This window comes from Aspergillus tubingensis (genome assembly GCF_013340325.1).
Source record: "Aspergillus tubingensis WU-2223L DNA, scaffold_9, whole genome shotgun sequence".
Taxonomy (NCBI): Eukaryota; Fungi; Ascomycota; class Eurotiomycetes; order Eurotiales; family Aspergillaceae; genus Aspergillus; species Aspergillus tubingensis.
The window spans coordinates 2,514,750-2,533,753 of record NW_023336283.1 but is presented as its reverse complement, the minus strand read 5'-3'; the positions used below and the strand labels follow the sequence as shown (position 1 = coordinate 2,533,753).

General features: G+C 50.6%; 6 protein-coding genes across 6 annotated transcripts; 3 read left to right on the top strand and 3 right to left on the bottom strand.

Moving 5' to 3' along the window:
- Window positions 1-1,135: 1,135 nt before the first annotated feature.
- On the top strand, window positions 1,136-3,885 carry AtWU_08910 (uncharacterized protein; the record flags this gene model as incomplete). The annotated part of the gene is made up of 3 exons (XM_035504018.1): window positions 1,136-1,876; window positions 1,949-3,392; window positions 3,446-3,885. 3 exons carry the CDS (start codon window positions 1,136-1,138, stop codon window positions 3,883-3,885), a joined length of 2,625 nt encoding a protein of 874 aa, XP_035359911.1.
- A 743-nt stretch (window positions 3,886-4,628) lies between these two features.
- Window positions 4,629-6,721, top strand: AtWU_08909 (uncharacterized protein; the record flags this gene model as incomplete). Its single annotated transcript, XM_035504017.1, has 4 exons — window positions 4,629-4,831; window positions 4,913-5,000; window positions 5,551-5,735; window positions 5,794-6,721. The coding sequence occupies 4 exons, from the start codon at window positions 4,629-4,631 to the stop codon at window positions 6,719-6,721; spliced, it is 1,404 nt and encodes a 467-aa protein (XP_035359910.1).
- Window positions 6,722-8,277: 1,556 nt separating this feature from the next.
- Window positions 8,278-10,834, bottom strand: AtWU_08908 (uncharacterized protein; the record flags this gene model as incomplete). The annotated part of the gene is made up of 7 exons (XM_035504016.1): window positions 8,278-8,387; window positions 8,443-8,632; window positions 8,689-9,078; window positions 9,132-9,499; window positions 9,550-9,661; window positions 9,718-10,241; window positions 10,339-10,834. 7 exons carry the CDS (start codon window positions 10,832-10,834, stop codon window positions 8,278-8,280), a joined length of 2,190 nt encoding a protein of 729 aa, XP_035359909.1.
- Window positions 10,835-13,631: 2,797 nt separating this feature from the next.
- Window positions 13,632-15,947, bottom strand: AtWU_08907 (DNA-directed DNA polymerase IV; the record flags this gene model as incomplete). Its single annotated transcript, XM_035504015.1, has 4 exons — window positions 13,632-14,828; window positions 14,883-15,233; window positions 15,285-15,457; window positions 15,521-15,947. The coding sequence occupies 4 exons, from the start codon at window positions 15,945-15,947 to the stop codon at window positions 13,632-13,634; spliced, it is 2,148 nt and encodes a 715-aa protein (XP_035359908.1).
- Window positions 15,948-16,341: 394 nt separating this feature from the next.
- Window positions 16,342-17,559, top strand: AtWU_08906 (mitochondrial ATPase complex subunit ATP10; the record flags this gene model as incomplete). Its single annotated transcript, XM_035504014.1, has 2 exons — window positions 16,342-16,784; window positions 16,866-17,559. 2 exons carry the CDS (start codon window positions 16,342-16,344, stop codon window positions 17,557-17,559), a joined length of 1,137 nt encoding a protein of 378 aa, XP_035359907.1.
- A 334-nt stretch (window positions 17,560-17,893) lies between these two features.
- On the bottom strand, window positions 17,894-18,713 carry AtWU_08905 (putative vesicle transport v-SNARE protein Gos1; the record flags this gene model as incomplete). The annotated part of the gene is made up of 3 exons (XM_035504013.1): window positions 17,894-18,397; window positions 18,476-18,589; window positions 18,648-18,713. The coding sequence occupies 3 exons, from the start codon at window positions 18,711-18,713 to the stop codon at window positions 17,894-17,896; spliced, it is 684 nt and encodes a 227-aa protein (XP_035359906.1).
- Between the last annotated feature and the right edge of the window lie 291 nt (window positions 18,714-19,004).

Genomic DNA, 19,004 nt, shown 5'->3' with positions numbered 1-19,004 from the left:
GTTGGTGGTTCAGGAACCGGGCTGGAACTGGGCTTGTTGATGATGCAGTGATAGTAATGATGAGGGGGAGTGAAAATGAATGATCAATTGATATCCTGGAAGTCCCTCAAGGTTTAGTTAAATGAAATGCATGCACTTCAAGTAGCTGTCTGTGGGTAACCGAGAGGGAACAATGTACCATGGCTTAGATGATACTACTACTACTACTGTAGTAGCTACTTACTGTACATCCCCTGTCTGTTCGGTTCTTTGGTTCGGTCTCACTCCACCTCTCCAGTAGGTGTTTAGTTGCTCCATCTCTCTCTCCCATGAACCAGTAACCCACTTGTCTCCTGAGGATTCTTATCTTCCTCAACCGTTGATTGAGGATCTCCAGCGACGAGCTCAGATCCCTGCCTAATTGAGATTGGTAGAGAAAGAGACGAAGGAAAAAAAAAAGGCAAAAAGGGAACGGGTGAGAAAATAAGCAGGGACAAGAATAATTATGGCAGTGGAAATTTCCCCAAACCCAGATTGGAATTGGTCCCCCCTCCCCGAACACTTTCTTTTGGTGTTGGACTGAACTGAATCGAATTGAACTGAATTGGTTGCATTCGTGGAACTGGCAATTTGACTCCTCTTCTTTCCTTTCCTGTTCGCGTCCTTGCTGCCTTCTCTCTTACTCTTTCCCAAATCTTATTCCCTCCTTTCGGTTTCCTTTTCCTTCTATTTCTTTTTTGCTTCTTCCCGTCTTCGATGCTTTTAATAGTTAATGCTTAATTCTAATTTGTTTTTATTTCCCTAATTTCTAATCGAAGTCTACGCTGACCTTGCCTGCCACCGCCCTCCACACTCGCTGATTCGACCAGGGTAGTGCCCAACCTGTCTCAGATTGACTTTGCGATTGCATCTCTGCATCTCCAGCAGCAGATCCCCTCTTGCAGATATTACCACACTGACCTTCATCCCTTCAATCCTGGTCCTACCTGCAGGCCCAGACCTCTCCAGCTGAACCAGACGAGCCTTCATCCCCTCCCCTGGTTGCAGATGGCCTGGGTCTGAGCGCCGATTCCTGTCGTGTGCTGGGATATACTTTGATTTCTTTCGTCATTAGATACATACACCGGCCTCAACAGCTTCACAGCACGGTATAAGCATGCTGTCCGCCGAGGATGCTGGACACTCTCCTCGTCCACCACCACCTCCGATCCCCCCATCGCCAACCCTCTCGAATCCCGATATGATCTTACCGTTCGACCACAATGAGCGCGAGTCCTCCACCCCGTCCCCGCCATTCAACCTCCCCTCTTTGTCCAACCTCCAGTCCTTTTACGAGAACCGCACGGCGCCCGATGATGTCGACGACCAGGGTCGAGGCGTTGGCTCCGCCGGTATTGCTCTCTCATATGGCAGCCGGCCTCAGAAAATAGGTTTCTCGCGTCGCATGTGGCCAACTGAAGTTCAGGATTCTAGTCGTCGATTGTCGGACATCGGGGAGGAGGATAGTGTCTCGTCGTCGCCGGCGCACATGAGGACCCTTCCATTTCTGTCTCAGGCGGGTCGGATGGCGGGTTCGCCTGTCTCGCAACGCGAGACGGCTGAGGCGGAGGCTAGGGAAATGGCGGCGTGGAGCAGCTCGTCTAGCTCGACAATTAGTGGTGCTAGCGACTCGTCGCAGGACGCCGCTAAGGACCGCCAGGGGAGTCGCGGTACGGTGCAAAATCCTCACCAAGTCCCTGAAGGTGTACGGTCTGCGATTGACAGTCTGGAAGGAAATGGTTCGACTCCGAGTCTAATGGCGACCACGGAGAAAGGCGGATCTGGGGTGGAGCTCTCGTCGGCTGTTTTGAGCACCGAGGCGGAGAGAATTCTGGAGAATGCGAAGAAGCGCCTCACGGTATGTTGGCCATGTGTTTCAGGTCCGCTTATGAAATCCCGATCAGTGACTAACTGTCGCACTGGTATGCAGCTCATGGAGGGCAATCTAAGCCGAGCCCGTACGTCAATGCGCGCGTCCCCGTCGCTGTCGGCATCACCAACGCCATCCGTGGGTCACCAACCCCTGGGACTGGGTCAGCCAGTTGGTGGATTGTACCAATCCATCTCCCGTGCCGACCGCAGAGGCTCAGCTAATCGACCACGCGCAACCTATACATCATCCCAAGACGCAATTAATAACAACGGTCATTCCCGTGTTCACAGCGAAACCAACTTACCTTCTGCGGCGCAATCGAGTCTGCCTGCCGTTGAGCGCAATCTCTCCCGGTCGGTGAGCGCTCTCGGCTCAACCACGGCCCCTAACCTTCACCATGACGAGCGAAGCTTCCGCTATGATCCAACGCGTGCGTACCTCACCCATCGTGCGTCCGTGTCATCGATGCAAAGGCCACAAATCCGTTCTTCGCCCCCGGTGTCGAACCCGCGAGCCGCCTCTGATTCACCGAAAGGCTTGGGCATTTCCGAGGAAGTAATCGAGGATGAGTCTTCAGAGACCATGAACGGACCCAATTCGGTCCAACCAACTTATGAACCTCCCTCTCGATCCCAGTCGCAGCTGCAGGTGCGGGATCTCCAGGATCAGATGAAGGGCCTTCACATCAAGATATCTAGCCTAAAGGTTAGAGCCCAGGAGGACAACCTACGTCGACGCAGCATGCAAAGTTTGCGGACCCCGAGCCCTCTTTCCGCAACGGACCAATGGGCACCCAGTGCAGCGGAGGTGAAAGAGCGCCGGACCAATATTGACGCTAATACTGGGAATGGGCGGTCTGCTGGATATACGCAAGATAGCCAGCACCGCAGTGACTATGGAAGTGCAAGATATGAGCCCGAGGTCGGTGTCTCCCGTCAGACAAGTCTATCCCGTCAGACGAGTCAGAGAAAACGAGACCTGCCTTCTACCCAGGCATCGCATGCCGAGCCGACCTATGGGGGCTACGAGTCCAGGGAGGGCGACGATGACGGAAAGTCTGTTGCAGGGACACTCTATGAGGACGCAGAAGAGGGTGAATATTACATAAACGACGCCGATGATGGATTGGATCGCCAGGCCTTGGACGAGATCTTGCGCGAACCCCTGGATGATGAGTTTGATGACTCGTTGGAGGCTTTCCCAGCGGCTCCACAGAGCTTGGAGGATACACCGCACGAGGAGCGAGAGGATGCTTTCGACTATGAGCATTTCATCCTACATAGCGCTCTAGGAAACTACACGCAGGCTCGCTTGCGACGCGAGAGCAATGTTTCTACCTCGTCTGTGGAAACGACGCGGCCGATCGACCACCGTTCCACCCGCCATTCTCGCGCGAATAGCACTACCTCCATATCCACCGTGGCGACGTTTGCTACGGCTACCGAAGGGGATCGTGATGATCTTGAAAGTGTCCTCTATTGGGACCGGAAGTTCAACGATGGTAAGGATTCATGAAGAGCATCTCACCAGGAGTGAGTAACTAACTGTCACTAGAGCTACGCAACAACCACCCTTCGGATGTAGATGATTCCAATGGCGGCCAATATGGGGACGGTGAAGGAACTCCCCGGGCCATTCGCAGACAGCCCAGTCGCCGGGATAAAGCTAGCCTCTATCCTGAGACCAACTTGCCTCCGCGACGGTCAGATTCTGCAACCACCGGATCTACCACGCCGACATCCTTGGTATCATCTCTCGTGTCCACCGTCCGCGCGGCTTCCAGCCCTCACCCGAGTGCCACTGCGAAGGGGAACCTGGGCTTGAACGATGATGACACTCATTTGTTAGAGCGGCTATTCCAGAGTCTGGGCAATGTTTGCTTGGACCTGCAGAACATCACGACGTCCGAGAACCCGGACGCGAAGCAGGTGCGATTACTGAGACGGCGCCTAGATGCGGCTCGACGCGTATTAGATGGGGAGCTTGATACGTAGATTGTACATAGTCCTATGTTTTGCGGGGAAGTGATACTGCCGGGGCTATTCGTGCTTTTGGCGTTTGTTGATGAGGCAGTCTGGGCGAGAGCCTTTGCTATGATACCCTGACATTCGATTTAGCCATTGCATGCATACACTTATTGGATTCACATATATTATATATATTATCTTTCTATTATATTTAAGAAGAAAAGTTGCCAGTTGGTGCTATAAGCACAAAGACCATGGGCAGTCACCACAGCGAAACTTCCTTCCGAATCGGGAAAGTGGAGGTCACGATAAGGGGCTTCCCGATAAGGCAGTCCCCGCCCCCGCGCACGTGTTTGGCGATGCGACGCGCCGCGCGAAAGTCCGCTGCATCCACGCAGTATCTATTCGGTACTATCATTCTTACCTTTTCCTTTCAGGGCATTCGCTGCATCGTGCTCTCGGACCTCTCAATTCTCAAACCCTCAGTGGGGCTTCATTCTCAACCTCGCAATAATCTTGGCCCGATTTGGTGCGTTCAACCTGCATAATGCCTCCTAAATATAGGCTTACCCTTGGCACAGAACGGGTCCCCAACTCGGCTCATCCACTAGCAAAATTCATAATTGTTCTCAGCAAAGTGGACAGCATAGTCGGTGTATAGTCGCGACGCCATTTTTGGAAAACCAACTTAGCAAGCGCACGCCAACCGGGGATACTGGTCCATCTTCGCGGATAATAGATCCGAGAACCAGCCAGCAAACATAGTGACGATGCCACCCCCGTCGAGGCGCCTTCTGATCTTCCAGGAGGCGCGTAATCCGCAAAGTCCGTCCGAGATTGTGTATCTACCTGTCAATAAACTGGGGCTACCCATTTGCGGTGATGGTCCGGAAATGCCTTCCATGTTGGAGCTGCCGTTGCGGATCCTGAAAGCGTTTACGGATATTTTCAATCAGCCGAAGTATAAGGGGTGGTGAGTGGTGGCTCTTTTGTATAAGTTTTGTTTTCTATCTGAGTGTATCTAAGGGAAATGCTAATGTTCAGCTTGATGTAGGGCGTTGGTAGGTGCTGGGCCGTACCACGATACTTCTGTAGAAGGGAAGTATTATGTTGTGGTGCTCGAGCAGGTTCAGGAGGTCACGGTTGCCTAATGTGTGATGATGATGTATGATGGATGGTACGCTTTTTCATGTTGTATGATCATGATGATGTGATGCCTTTTGCCTGTCCGCTCCCTATTTAGTCGTTCACTCCTTCCTCCTTTTCATGTTCTTTTTACTCTCTTCTCATAGATGTGGGTGGACTTGTTTTGCTTTTTGATTCCCATTCTTATTGTACTAATTGTGGCTGTACTAATGGTCAAATTTCTCTTTTACTCATTTTTATTTGAGATACGCTGAAGACTCTACCTTTACTCTCTCGCTGCACTGCCGGGCCTTCTGTGGTTCCTAACGCTACAGGACGGAGACAGCCAATAAGGAAAGGGCCAAAAGTGTTCGTGAAGTGCCTCGCATACTACAGTAAGTCAACCCACTAACCTTGCATTCAGTCTCACATGAATGATACGGTTGTGCCCAGATTCTAATCTCCCCTTAGCTCCTTCATCTTATTGCTACGTCCTACACCACCAGAATCCAATGGTCTGCTATTCTTTCCAGCAATTCCAACTACGTATATCCTGACACCCACTAGGCGCCCAAGCTATTATATCTTTTCGAGAAAGACAATGACCGATATTGGTTGTCGGATGCTACGGGTCTCCCGATAGCAGATGGCTGTCCTCTGCTCGATCTGACAGATAAAGAATTAGTTTATGAGACAGAGCTACTGATGATGGTCACTAGTGCCATGGAAGCGAAGTTGATGCCCACAAATTAGTAAGTTGGACTTCGCGTATGAAACATCAGCGTGGAGGCCCTTGCTGAACAGCCACAGCAACTACCTTGCTAGCTATAAGATAGCTGAAACCTACTATGTGTTGCTTGAGGAACGCCTTGATGGAGGACGATTTCCGGCTATATCACCCTCATCTAACTCAGCGACTCTCGAGGATGGCGATTCCGTAGGTTCTGACGATGAAACGCCCACAGCACGTTATCCACCAACCTACGGTCTCTCGGACGGTGAGGATAAAGATTGTGCCGCTAGTGAAATCGTGGCTCCCTCTCAGATCACCACCAACCCCAGTACTTCTAGCGATGGTGGCATCTTAACTCCTTCTCAAAGCACCGCCACCACCAGAGCTTTCAGCCCTGTCGACGTCAACAAGAGCGATGATCCCAAACGAGACGAGTTTACCTTTAGTGACTCTAACGGCCGTTCAAAAGCCAAAAAGCCAGCCCCCAGTACTGGGAGTTCGTCCAAAAACCCCGATGTTGCTACCGACTACGACTCCGATACGAATAGCGAACCTATAAATAATGGCCACAGATGCCATCATCCAGTTTCGACAGACGAAGTACCACCACGCCAGGACCCTCATCAGGCTGCGACCGATCTGATCTCGCAAATTAGTCGTTCAGGCCTAAAATGGGGGGCGGTGGGCCGTTCCGGTTATATTGAGTTCGATATCAACAAGGCGCCTATCCCAAAACTTGTCCCGGTCAGTCCTGATACGGAGAATCCAAGCAGACCAGATGCACAATCCAAGAGCAATCGTTTTACCCCATCAACGACTCGTAAGCCTCTCCCTCAGCCTCTGGCAACTGATGGCCTGTCTATTCGGCGTGATAAGCCTTATTGGACCGAGTTTGGTTTGCATTGGCCCCCCAGTGATGGGCCACTCTACATGCCCCCTTTAGACCCCAATGACCCTTATAAAGTACCGGATACACCGCTAGAAGTAAACTGGACTCCTCTTTGATATTGCTGCGCTGGATTTAGAAAGGTGTTTTGCTGGGGCTCATATTTTTTTTCTGTGACACCTCTCATTGAATCTTACCCCCACTCGTTTTCTTTATTTTGATAGTGACGTCCTGGGACTTTGATAAGTTAGCTAGAAGGCGTTGTCTAACTTGTGTTAGCTTTGATATGCCTTGTTATTCCTATATTGACAATTGAATGACGAGTGGTCAGCCACAACGATATGTTATGTTATATTTGTCTGCTACTGTAGAGCAACTTGGTTATATGATATCAGTAGACGACGGCACCTCTACCCCAACGAAACGAAGAAAGAAAAGAAGAAAGCAGTACTATAAACCAGGGAAGAATGAACATAACAAGAAGGGGCGAGACAACCCATCTTTTCCTTCTCATCGAGTATACAAATGCGTGTAGACCTAGTAGTAGCATTAATAATATATTACCACCCTCAACCCCCAAATCCAACGAAAAGTAGCAGCCAAACGACATGATGTAGTAATTAATAGTAGACTAGTAGTAATTGTAAGTAGCAAACATGATATCAACCTACTACTACACGGTCACTGCACAGATTATGTAGAAGAGGATTTTTCTAGTGTGCTGTATATATCATATTATAAAAAAAAAATAAAAAAAATAAAAAAAATAAAAAAAATAAAAAAAATAAAAAAAATAAAAAAAATAAAAAAAAAAAGAGCCTCAGTGAGTTGTAGGACATGAATAAGCAGAATAGAGTTCAACTAACTAACTAGTTAGGTACTTACTGGTTGAAATTTAGTAATAATCATTACTAGTAACCTGCTTGCCAATGATGCTATACGAATTCATCCCAACTCGGAGGGTACTACTAGGTACTACGTACTAGGTACTGGGTACTACTACTCACAGTATTTGGGAGATTACTATGTATGTAGAATGTTCATACTTTCTTGAGAGAAAGATATGGGTGAATGAATGAATGAATTGACTACAGGGTTATAATATAATTCTAGAATTTATGGAGTAGGTTTGGAATAGTAGTAGTAGTAGTAGTAGTAAAGATAATTAGCTGGCTACGTTGTTACTTGGAACCTATGTGGACATATTTCTCGGAATGAACCAATTTGCAGATATCTAAGAGGGGAGGTGATAGGAGATAATGGTATATGCCTCAGGCGTGAAATCAAACACAGGTATGGATTTCGTTCGGTTACATTACTACAGGGGGTTTAGATTTTGGAAAAGAAAGAAACACGCACACACATAATCGCTGCATTCATTCTCCGTCCGTCCGTCCGTCCTTCCTGTCGTTCCTTTTTGCTTCCCTCGCATGCCCATGCCCATGCCCACGCCTACACTCACGCCCATCCATCTACACCATATACGAGAACCAACAGGTCAATCATAGATTGTGATAGTGCAGAGGTAAAGAAAAGAGAAGCCTGCTTAATTCGAGGTTTGTTGTTGTTAATGTTGTTGTTGTTGTCATCAAAGTCGTTTACTTTGTTTTTTTGTGCTTTCTTTCTGTTTCGTCAACCAGTACTAGAAGAGCCTAGAAGACGCAGCAAGGCAGGATTAGGTGTAGACGTTCGTTGGGGGGAGGAGCTTGGCTCCGTAGCGGAGGTCGAGCGAGCGGGAGTCAGTAGGGTCAAAAACGGTGGCTTGACGTTGTTCAAGGAAGAGAGCTGTTTGTGATTAGCAGTGATTCAATTGAGGTTCGAGGCCTAAGGGGGTACGTACGAGTCACTTTGATCATGTCAAACCAGCGAGCTGCATTCTCGTCACTACCATCCACGGCTTTTAAGATGCCAGTATCTGGTCGAGGAGTAGCCTTGGGCGGAAGGCTACGCATCTTCAACAACATGTGCAGGATGTCGGAGAAGCGATCGCCTTGATTGGCGTAGTAAGGTGGACGCTTGTCCAAAGGCCACTGCGGAACGAGTTAGTATACGGACAGACCGCTTTGAAGTATGGCGGTGAGCTTACCCGCTGAGCAAAGTTCTCGTCGTCCCAGGACCGGAATAGCCAGCACGTCCGCTCCACGCAGTTCAACAAAATAAGCGCAACCAGGAAGGTCTCGAACCAGCCGCTCTGCTGGCGCTGAAGCAGTCGCCGCTCGAGATCATTCATGACCGACTTGCTCAACTGCGACGCGCGTTTCTCGGTTGCGGCCCGCAGCTGGCTGCATAGGAGCTCGTACGACTCGCTGTTGGTGACACTATCGATGGGTGTGCGGCCGTCGTCTGATGGCTGTGCAAGGGAGTGCATCGACGTGGGAGGCAGAGTTGGGTTGCAGAATGTCTTCCACTGCAACTCCCCATCGGCCAGAATGTGAGTGGCAATCCAGAGTTCCAGCACCCGTTCGAGCAACACATCCTGAACAAGTCAGCCAACACTGCTGGCTTTCCGGTGATTCGTCAAGAACATACCTTTTTCTGCTGGCTTAGCTCCGCTGCAAGCAACAAAGTTGGTCTCATGAAGTCCGAAGCCTCCCGCTCGTAGAAGAACGGCGCAGTCTTCTTGATGTACATCTCGATCTTTCCAGGAAGATCATCTGCATCACTGTCCAGCAGATACAGCTCGTGGAGAGGGCCCTGGAATTGTGTTTCATCTCCGAGAGCCTGGAGCTGAGGGTCAAGCGTCGATGCGGGTGCCTTGTGGCCCTGGAGTCCGCTAAAGGTAACGTAGACCATGCTCTCCTCAAAGTGGGTAACCTCAATACGTCCAGCGTAGTGTTCGAATTTGATTTGATTGCGGATACCGCTCACATCGTGGTAGGCAAGGGTAGCGTGCAAATCTGCGGTGGTTAGTGCGTGTGACAACCACCACCAAGGCCAGTTTACATACTTGCATTGTACAGCTCGAATTCTTCGGCAATGCGCGTGCGAATGCACGGGTGCTTCCACAAGCGGGCGCTCTCGACACTGGCGCAGGTGGTACACGGGCTGTCACCGGAGCACTAGAGGCAGGACTTGTTTAGAAAGCATATCCAAGACTAGAGGGCATCCAACTTACAGGCTTCTTCAGCATGCGACAGCGAATACACGCGCCCCGCTTGCGAACTTCTTGAACCTCTCGGCGTCGGGCGGCGGAGAAGCGACCGCGCACTTTCGGCTTGGTAGGCTTGGTAGAGTTGCCAAATTCGTTCACGAAGCCCTTGGCCTGAGAGTTGGGGTTCATAGCAATAGGACGGGGGAAGGAAGCAGCGCGCTGTGTGGCTGCAGTGAGAGTGGGATCATGTTCGTGAAGGCTGTCGAAGAGAAGCTGCTCCTGGGTGGACAGCTGCTGGTTCCACGAGGGACTCATCTTAGGCATACCGTCGGTAAGACCAGCATCGTGATCCATTGGGAGACCGTGGGGCACCATCTCACTAGCGGAAGCAGCAATCATGGACAGTTGCGACTGGCGCGCATTGGAGGTGGGGTCCGGAGTCAACGAAACGTCTGGCAACGGGGGGGATGCGGCTGCGGCTTGTGGCTGGTCTTGAGAGGAACTAGGCAGGGAAGGTACAGAAGAGGCGTTGGAACCTTGAGGAGTGCCTTGAGAGATTATAAGCGTTAGCACGTCGCAAATAGACAAAGGAAGCGGGATGAGTGAATGAAGCTTGAGTGAAGGTAGGTCACAACACCGACTTACCTGGAGCGTTGTTCGCATCTTCTTCAACCTGGTCTGGCTGTGTAGGATGACCTTGAAAGCCTTCAGCCTCGAGGGCCGGGTCGACGACCACGGTCTTTCCCCCAACTGTCACCGACTGAGTGTATGCAGGGCCCCGTTTCGTCTGGTCGGACGCACCAACCTGGCGCGATGCCTCGGCCAAAACATTAAGGCCATCGAAATTCTGGCGTGTAGTGAAGGGCAGATCCACCGATTTGCCCTTACTCGTCACATCCTTGTTCTGGTCGCCATCGGCGAGATCGGGAAGTTCGTGGAGTCGCAACAAGACGCGTTGCCGATCGCGCAACGGGATGGCTTGACACTTCTTCACGAGATGGTTGGTCAAGCTGTCGATGCGACCCTTGGGAAATTTCTCTCCGCAGGCCTTGCACGTGTGCTGGTAGCGATTACTGGCGTCCTCGAGTTTCTGGCCTCGAATAAAGAACTCGAGGATGAGTTGGTTCGGTTTGCGACCCATTGAGAGGGAAAGTGTGTGGCCGGGCGGGCACTCGGCAAGGAGGGACCGGGATTAACACAATAAAATGGGGGGATGACTCGAGCAAGAAACTGCGCGTTAAAGAGCACTGTAAAGATATTGTAAGCGACAGATCTACCGGGTCAGAGAGGCACAGCGCGCACGCTGAAGCCGTGAGACAGTGACGCACACAGGGTCTCGAGAAGACGAGGGGTGAGAGAGAAACGGATGGCAAAATAGCAGCTTGGCCACAACACCGACCGGCAGAACCCACCACGCCGTTCGGAAGGTGCCGCACCAGGTTTAGAAAGATGGGAGTGGATGGGCTAAGGGTAACTAAAGGATCCAGGGGAGGAATAATGCCAGAAATGCAGGCAATGATCGAGAGTAGAATGAGGCAGCGCAGTAGAGGGAGTGGGATGAAGGGGAAATCTGGAGCAAGCAGCGGCAAAACCACGACTTTTCTACGGGCGGTCTGTCACTGGCCGCCTGCTCCGTCACGGGTTTCGGTTGGGATGCGCCTCACCGCATGAAAGGCGGTGATGAGATCGGTGACTGGTGTTAGATACATTCCTTCTTTTTTGGACTAAATTACTAAATGCATTGAACAATTATGTCTAGAAAGGCCAACCGGACATGTCAGCTCCGTTTCTGGCGCGGCCATAATCTATGTATGGTATATACAGCATGATGGTTATGTGCACCTTCAGCGGTGTGGCAGGGCTCTCAGCCTATAAAGTGGACATGATCAGCCAGGCTTGCATCGGCTCTTGTGATACTCGACTTTGGTTTTTACCTTTGATACCTGTCGAAAGAACTTTAGCTGGAAACCTGTGGCCCCACTGTGAAACACTTCCTGACCGCTCTCTCTTTCGTCATGTCTTAGATCATATCTCCATCTATCTTAACAATCATAAATAGTCATTTTTCCACTTGTATTCATCTCAACCATAGTATCCGCCAGACTCTTAACTTTTCTTTAGTAGTCATCGCAGAAGATGTGAACTGGTTATATTTCATGATTTCTCCCTATATGATGTTCCTCACATATTCCATTCCATCCCATTCCTATCTTACTAGCTCTATTGCCAAGTTAGGCATACTTCCATAGTTGCATGCAGCAGCCTGCAGCCTCTCCTACTACCTGCCACTATCACCCATGAGCGATTTCTTCCGATAACATTTCGGCTGCCGGAAAAGATGACAAAATGATTATCCTTATGGATACAATCGAATTCTCTTTTGCTCTGCATCGTCACTTTTCCTATCATCAGGTAGCAGATGTCTCATAGGCAAGGAAAGCATCTAGCAACGACCATAAGATGGATGAAACCAGCAGTCAAGAAAGAAGAGAAAAATCACTCAATCATTCCTACTCATCTCCTGACGAGATTAATTGAGAGCATCAAATAATGGAAACCCTATTCCACACCATCAGATCACTAACTCTACGAACCACCAGCTACGTGCTCATATAAGGCTAACTAAACTGCCTACCCCTCAATCTTTCATTTCTCTACTCGTCTTCATGAAATTTGATCTCCATATCGTACATACCAGCTAACATGACTTCCTAGCACTCTTTCCCCCCGCAGAGATCCGGATTCCGGTCTTAGAAGCCTTCGTGCAGGATGGTTGGAGCTGGATGGCTTCGCTACAGCTCTATCCGGAAGTTTTAAAGAGTATGATTGCAATCTTTGATGGCCTCCTATTGCTCCAGCGATGAGGCAAATCGCCTAATTCTCAAACCATTTCGGGAGCTGCTCTTAACACTCAGCGCTTGGGAACCTAATAGCAACATAACTACTGCTTGATATCAGCATCCACTGTCCCATTAACCCCGAACACTGGTTCAGGTATCTGACTTCTTTTTTCGGCCTGATATCCCCTTCGACAAGTGTGTGACCGAGATATATGCTAAGACCAGTCAATGCTGGCCTATCTTCAATCAAGACCTCCCCAGCACGGTTGGATTGTTGGCTGTCTGGATTCATGCATAGGTGTATATAAGGACAGGAATATGTGGCTCTAGTAGTAGATCGGAAACCGTCCTTTATCTAGTTCGTCACAAAGATGCTCAAATTAGATATGACAATGACAGCTTTCATAGCAATAAGCTTTATTCCTTCTATCCTGCATAGTAATTATCTACCGGAAGCATGAATCATCCAGGTCAATGGCTACTTACTTCATCCGGATTCCTGCGCCTATCCTTCCACCATGTTCGGCAACTGGAAAGGCTCGTTCAATCTAGTAGGATATAATATTGCTTAGATAGTTTCCGTGCTATCCTTGGTCGCAACCGACGTTCGATCAAGCTTCCAAGAATCGTTGCACTCCTAAGAGATAGTGATAGTGATCGTGACCGCCTTTTCACCGCACTCCCCCGCTCTCTTTCCTCCCGGACAATAAGCAAGCAAACCTCCCCTAGAAGAAGAACAATACAAGCAGTAGATAGTTAACGCATGTGCCACACATACCCAAGTAAATGGCTGCATTCCCAATCCATCTACCAATTTGACACCCCCACACTCCCCTTCCCTCCCCCTCAAACCTTCATCATCTCATCTCATCTCACCTTCTCAACGCGGGAATTTTCATTTCAGGCCCTCCTCGCGGCAGCCGCCCCTGCCCTGCTGCCTGCACGCATCTGACGCACACCGAGAAGTCGGTCTGGCGAAAAATTCCCCCCAACCAAAAGCAACCTGCAAAAAAGTAGAACCCTTCCCGACAATTCCGAGAAATATTATCTGTCACCCGTCAAGTGGCAGCCACAGCCACCCACCCACCCACGCATCAATCAGCAAATGCGATGCTCAGGAGGGCGCCAAGGCACACCCAGAAGATCAAAGATGCGGCGCTCGTCATGGCCCTCGAGTAATCGGCCCTCATTGATTTTGGCGCGGTTAGGACCGCGTAGCACGTCCGTGTAGAGACCTCGTTGATTGAGCCGCATGCCCTTTTTGCTTGCTAGTAATCTCATGCTTCGATTGAAGATGTCGTTGCCGGTAAAATAGATCAGTGCGGCTCCGATCTCTGCGTCGGGGACGAATAGGAGGTCGATGCGTCGCCAGGGGCCGGGAGTTGTATAATATTCCCGTTGTTTGTTGTTCTTGAGTGGTCGTGGTGGTAAGGCACATGCACCGTGCCATTTGGACCCGTCTCGGGATGATGAGCTGGCCAGACTGGCCTTTATGAAACCTTGCCTACGCAGCGTCGGCATTACGGTATCCACCATCACGTTTCTGATGTAGTCGATCTCGGCGTCGGGCTTGGTGATTAGTAGGTCGATGTCGCCGCAGTCTGGGGCACCGCGGCGATAGGAGCCCGCGATGATGACTTGCATGTCTGGGTCGGCTGATTGGACTGCTTTGCGGACGATTTCGCCGTGTTCTTCGACTTCGGATCGAGGAATGCGTTGGGCGAAGTCGCGGTAGTGGTCTATGCCGATGCGCTGGTTGTCGGTCAATTTGATTTTGACTCTCAGGTCTTCGAGGGTTTTGTAGCCTTCGGCTAGCCATATGGATGCTTGGGTGATGCCGACGCCGTAGATGCCGGTGAAGAGTTTGAGGATTTTGTCTTCGCGGCTGTTGGTGGCATATTCGAGCTGGCGGAGGCGGTTGGTGGAGACGATTTCTTCGATTTTGTCGGCGAGGCGCTCTCCGATTCCTGGGACGGCTAGGGCTTCTAATTTGGTGCTGATTTTACGCGGTTGTCGGCGGAGAGCGCTGATGGCTTTGCGGTAGGCGAGGACGCGCCACTGGTCGTTTGTTCGCTTGTAGAATTCTAGCATTTGCTGGAGCATGGCTATGGTGTTGCTGTTGGGGTTCTCCGAGTTCGATTGTGCGTCGTGCTTCTGCATGCAAACGAAGTTCTGTTGCCAGTCGTCTTTTCCGATAGTCTTTCGCTTCTTCTTCGCTGGCCCGGAGTCTGACGAGTCGGAGGTCTCGTCGTCATCGGCTGCTGCTGCCTCGTCGGCTGAATCTATCCCTATGGGCTAAGTCATTTGTCAGTCTAAGGCTTTGAGATGTACGTAGTGGGAGGAACTTACCAGGTCCTTTATTGCCTGGACTTCCTCGATCACATCATCCAAAGCATCGCGACCCTGGTTCAATTTATAGGTGATCTGTTTATCTTCCAGGTGTTCGTCGACCTCCGGTTTGGACAGCTCACTGTCAGCATCGTCATCGGTGCTCTGTGTATCAATGTAACCGCGTTTCGCCTTCGCTGGCTTTATCGGCAACGACCCGTTTGACGAGGGCTCACGCGCAGGCGAGGATTCTTTAGCCTTCCCAGGAACAGGTGCGCCACGGACCCGAAAGCGAGTTTGAGTCGCGTCCAACATTTGGCGGGCCCCAATACATAGGAGAGGATAGTTACTGTCCACGAGAGCAACGTTTTCCTTCAAAGTCATTAGTATCAGACTAGACAATGCATGAGTTCCTAAACCTACCGGGATGGGCTTATTCTTGAAATGTTTCATAACATTCTCGTACGTGTACCACCTTTCTACAACGACGTGAGTGATGGTGTCATTCCATTCCCTTGCTCGCGAGGCACCGTATTCACGCGCACGCTGCATTTGGAGCTTTCTAAGTGTTGTTCTGTCGTCGTTGGGGAGGTAGTCTACTCCTTCGAATTAGTGTCACTGAACGCTTAGAGGTACACATCCGAGGTTATAGTACTGACAGAAGACGAGACCCTTGAGTATCTGCCGGTGTTTGGGAATATCAAAGGCCCTAAACCCACGTCCCTTTCTTTTAGACCTGCCACCACCTTTAGTCCTGGCTCTCCGCGGCATCACGTCTGTAGAGGATGATCTGGTCACAGCTGGTGTTGGTGATTGATCAGACGTAGTAACAACTTCCCTTTCAGTGCTGACCTCAGATACACTTGGTGAAGCAAGTAAAGGCTCCGTAGAAGCTCTCACCAACGGCGGCGCCGCGGGAGCCTTTATATCTGAGGCCGGAGTGAATGAATGAGACGGAGGACATTCACAGCGCTTCCTCGAGAGATGCACCAGACCGCTGAAATCCTCAATTTCCCCATCACTGGGATATTCCAGCCGCTCTAATTCCCTGAAAAAGGCCTCCTTGTCCTTCACCACCGTCGCCATGGTATAGTGGAGTGGAAGGTCCCGAGACTCAAAATCCGGCGAGCCATGAGTTCTTGCGTCACTGCTGCCTAGCAGGTAACAGTATCATCTGACGGAAGCAGCCATGAATACGGAGTTCATGCAGTCAGACAATCCATCCATCCACAGCAGCATCAGAATATTCAAAATAATCCATTCCAGAGTGACACGAATCTCATCAGTGACGCGTGATTCTCAGTCACGAAAATGTCGCCAAGTCACGGGACCGCCAATTAAACTCGGCCTGTTCGGCGAGTGGATCTCCAGCAACAATTATCAGTGATAGTCCAGTGAAGAGAGTCTGCCGAACATTCAACCAACCAACCAACCCACCCACCTCAATTACTACTTCCCCACAGATACCTCACCTCCAACAATGTGGAAGCGCACAGGGCTTCTAGCCTCATTAAGTGAGCCGACGCTCCTCCAGAGCACTCGTTGCCTCAGCTGCCAATTGCGCAGTGCGGCCGCTCTCCGGCCCCGAACCGCTGCGCTGCGTTCCTACGCCAGCAAACCCGACACCACCAGCAACAGCAGTGAAACCAAGCCGTCAACACCCTCCCCCATCTCATCTCTCGCGAACAAGACCAACAGAGTAGCTCAATTCCAAGCGAACTACTCAGCGACAGCATCCAAGGTGCCCTCCCCGACTAGCGAGCCCGGCGATGACGACTTCATACCTCCGACATTGGACCGACCTATTGGATCGGTGATCCCACCACAAGAAGGGCAGAACACGGGTGTCGATGACCGGTCTATACGACAGAGGAGAGATGACTTTGTCAACTACGAGAGACATCTTGAAAGACGGAAGGAACTGTACGTCACCATTCCATTCCCAGAGCCTATATACTCTTTTATATGCAAGCTCTAATACTAAATTTCGATAATAAACTACAGAACCCGACAAGTCGCAAAGCCCTACTTCCGCGAATGGTCGAACATGCGCTACCACGAAGGCAAAACCTTCATGTCAAATCCTCGCCTCTTCAAGCGCGACAAAGCCCTCTACTTCCCCAACATGCACGGCATCACTCTCGCCTCGCCAAAGGAACCTCAGAACACGACGACTCTTTTCCGCGGAAAAATCACAATCGTGAACCTCTTCTCTAGCGTGTGGGCCGAGTCACAGGTCGTTACTTTCACGGGCAAGGAGCAGAACCCTGGTCTTTGGGAGGCGATTTCCTCGGAAGGAGAGGGTATGGTGCAGAAAGTTGATATCAACCTGGAGGAGAATGCGTTGAAGGCCGGGTTGGTAAAGATGTTCATGTGGCGTATGCGGGCCAAGTTGCCGCAGGAGCAGCATGAGCGGTATTTCCTGGTGCGGAAGGGGTTGGATGATGGGTTGAAGGAGAGTATTGGGATGTTGAACTCGAAGGTCGGGTATGTGTATTTGTTGGATGAGAATTGTCGCATTCGGTGGGCGGGCAGTGGGCCTGCTGAGACGGTGGAGTTGGAGGCGCTGAACAATGGAGTGCGCAAGTTGGTGCAGGAGAAGAAGGTCAGTTTGCAGTCGGAGATGCCGGCGCAGGAGTGGGAGGGTGCGAAGGGTCAGGGTGAGGCTGTGAAGAAGCCTCGGGTTGTTATGCCCTAGATGGCTTTGGTGTGCCATGGATGGCTGGACAGGTACGGGATCACCCAGTTCATATACTGGATTCTGGACTCTGTGTATGTACATACCAGGGTGTTTGCGTGAGTGTTGAGTGAGAGCGTGGAATATGCTCCAGACAGCACTGACCCGACACCAGGAAACAAATCTCCCCCCACCATTAATCTCTGTATAGTATAGACGCAAAAGCAGCGCATAGACAAAGGAAAGAATAGAAAGAAGAGACAAATCTCACTCCTCAAGACGCCCATCCCAATCCCACAATAGACAACGCAACAGAATCACAACATGCTTCAGACAAAGTAACAGAATCAAGCAATCACCTCAACCAAAGCAACATCAAAAAGCAAAACCCAATAAAAGCCCCCAAAATCAACGCATCCCGTCTCCTCTTCGACCCAATCTTCCCAATCAACGCATTCATCCCGGGCACCGAGTTCGCCGCGCCCACAATGCGTCGATTAATACTGGCCAGCGTCTCCCGCTGGAGACCAAAGTTCTCATTAATAGCATACGCCTGACTCAAGACCCCATCAATCATATTATGGCTTTCGTCAATCCGACCCCGCTCCTCAAGCATGTAATCTGCTTCTGCCTGACCCGGGTTCGAGTTGCGGTAGGCATCGATATCGGAGCGGACGTAGGATAGGAGGTTAGCGCGGTCGCGGGACTCTGAGATGGCGGATTTGAGACGCTGGAGTTCGCGACGGTGGTCGTGGAGGACTTCGCGGTGACGGGAAAGGTTGTTCTGTTTGAGGGCGGAGGAGGTGAGGGCTGCTTCGGAGTCGAGCAGGCGGGCGAGTTGGGAGATTAGGGAGTCGCGCTGGTGATTGATGGTTAGTTCATGTGATGTTATGGAGTAGTGAGAAGGTGATGGTGATGAAAGAGAGTAGATGCGTACTCGTTCTAGGAGGTCTTTAAGCTGCGATTCAATCCGCTGTTCTTCCTCCGAGGGTGTGGGAGGGAGCTTTGTTAATGAGGCGTATTGAGAGTATGTGTGGAAAAGGTTCTCGGTCTATGATGTATATACAATGTTAGGACACATCTTATGTGACAGGAAGCGATGATCGTACCTGAGTTTCGAGAGATCGGGCTTGCTGCCGGAGCTGAGCCCAGCCGGTACCGGTTGAAGTGGCCATGATGATGATGGATGATTACGACAATTTGAGGGTGTATATAGGTGGATAGGTAGGTAGGTAAATGCCAGTGATGTGTGTGTGTAGGCAGTAGAATGAGACTGGAAGTTATTCAACGACACCGATAACGACGATAAGACACTGTCAAGTCGGGAATATAAAACGAAGAGAGTAAATCAAGCTTCAGAATGAACCCCGTCATAACCAACGCAACATGATCCGACCGGCGGCACAGCAACAGCGACAACCGACAACGACAGCAGTAGCAGCAGCAGCGACAGCCAGCCTTAGTCT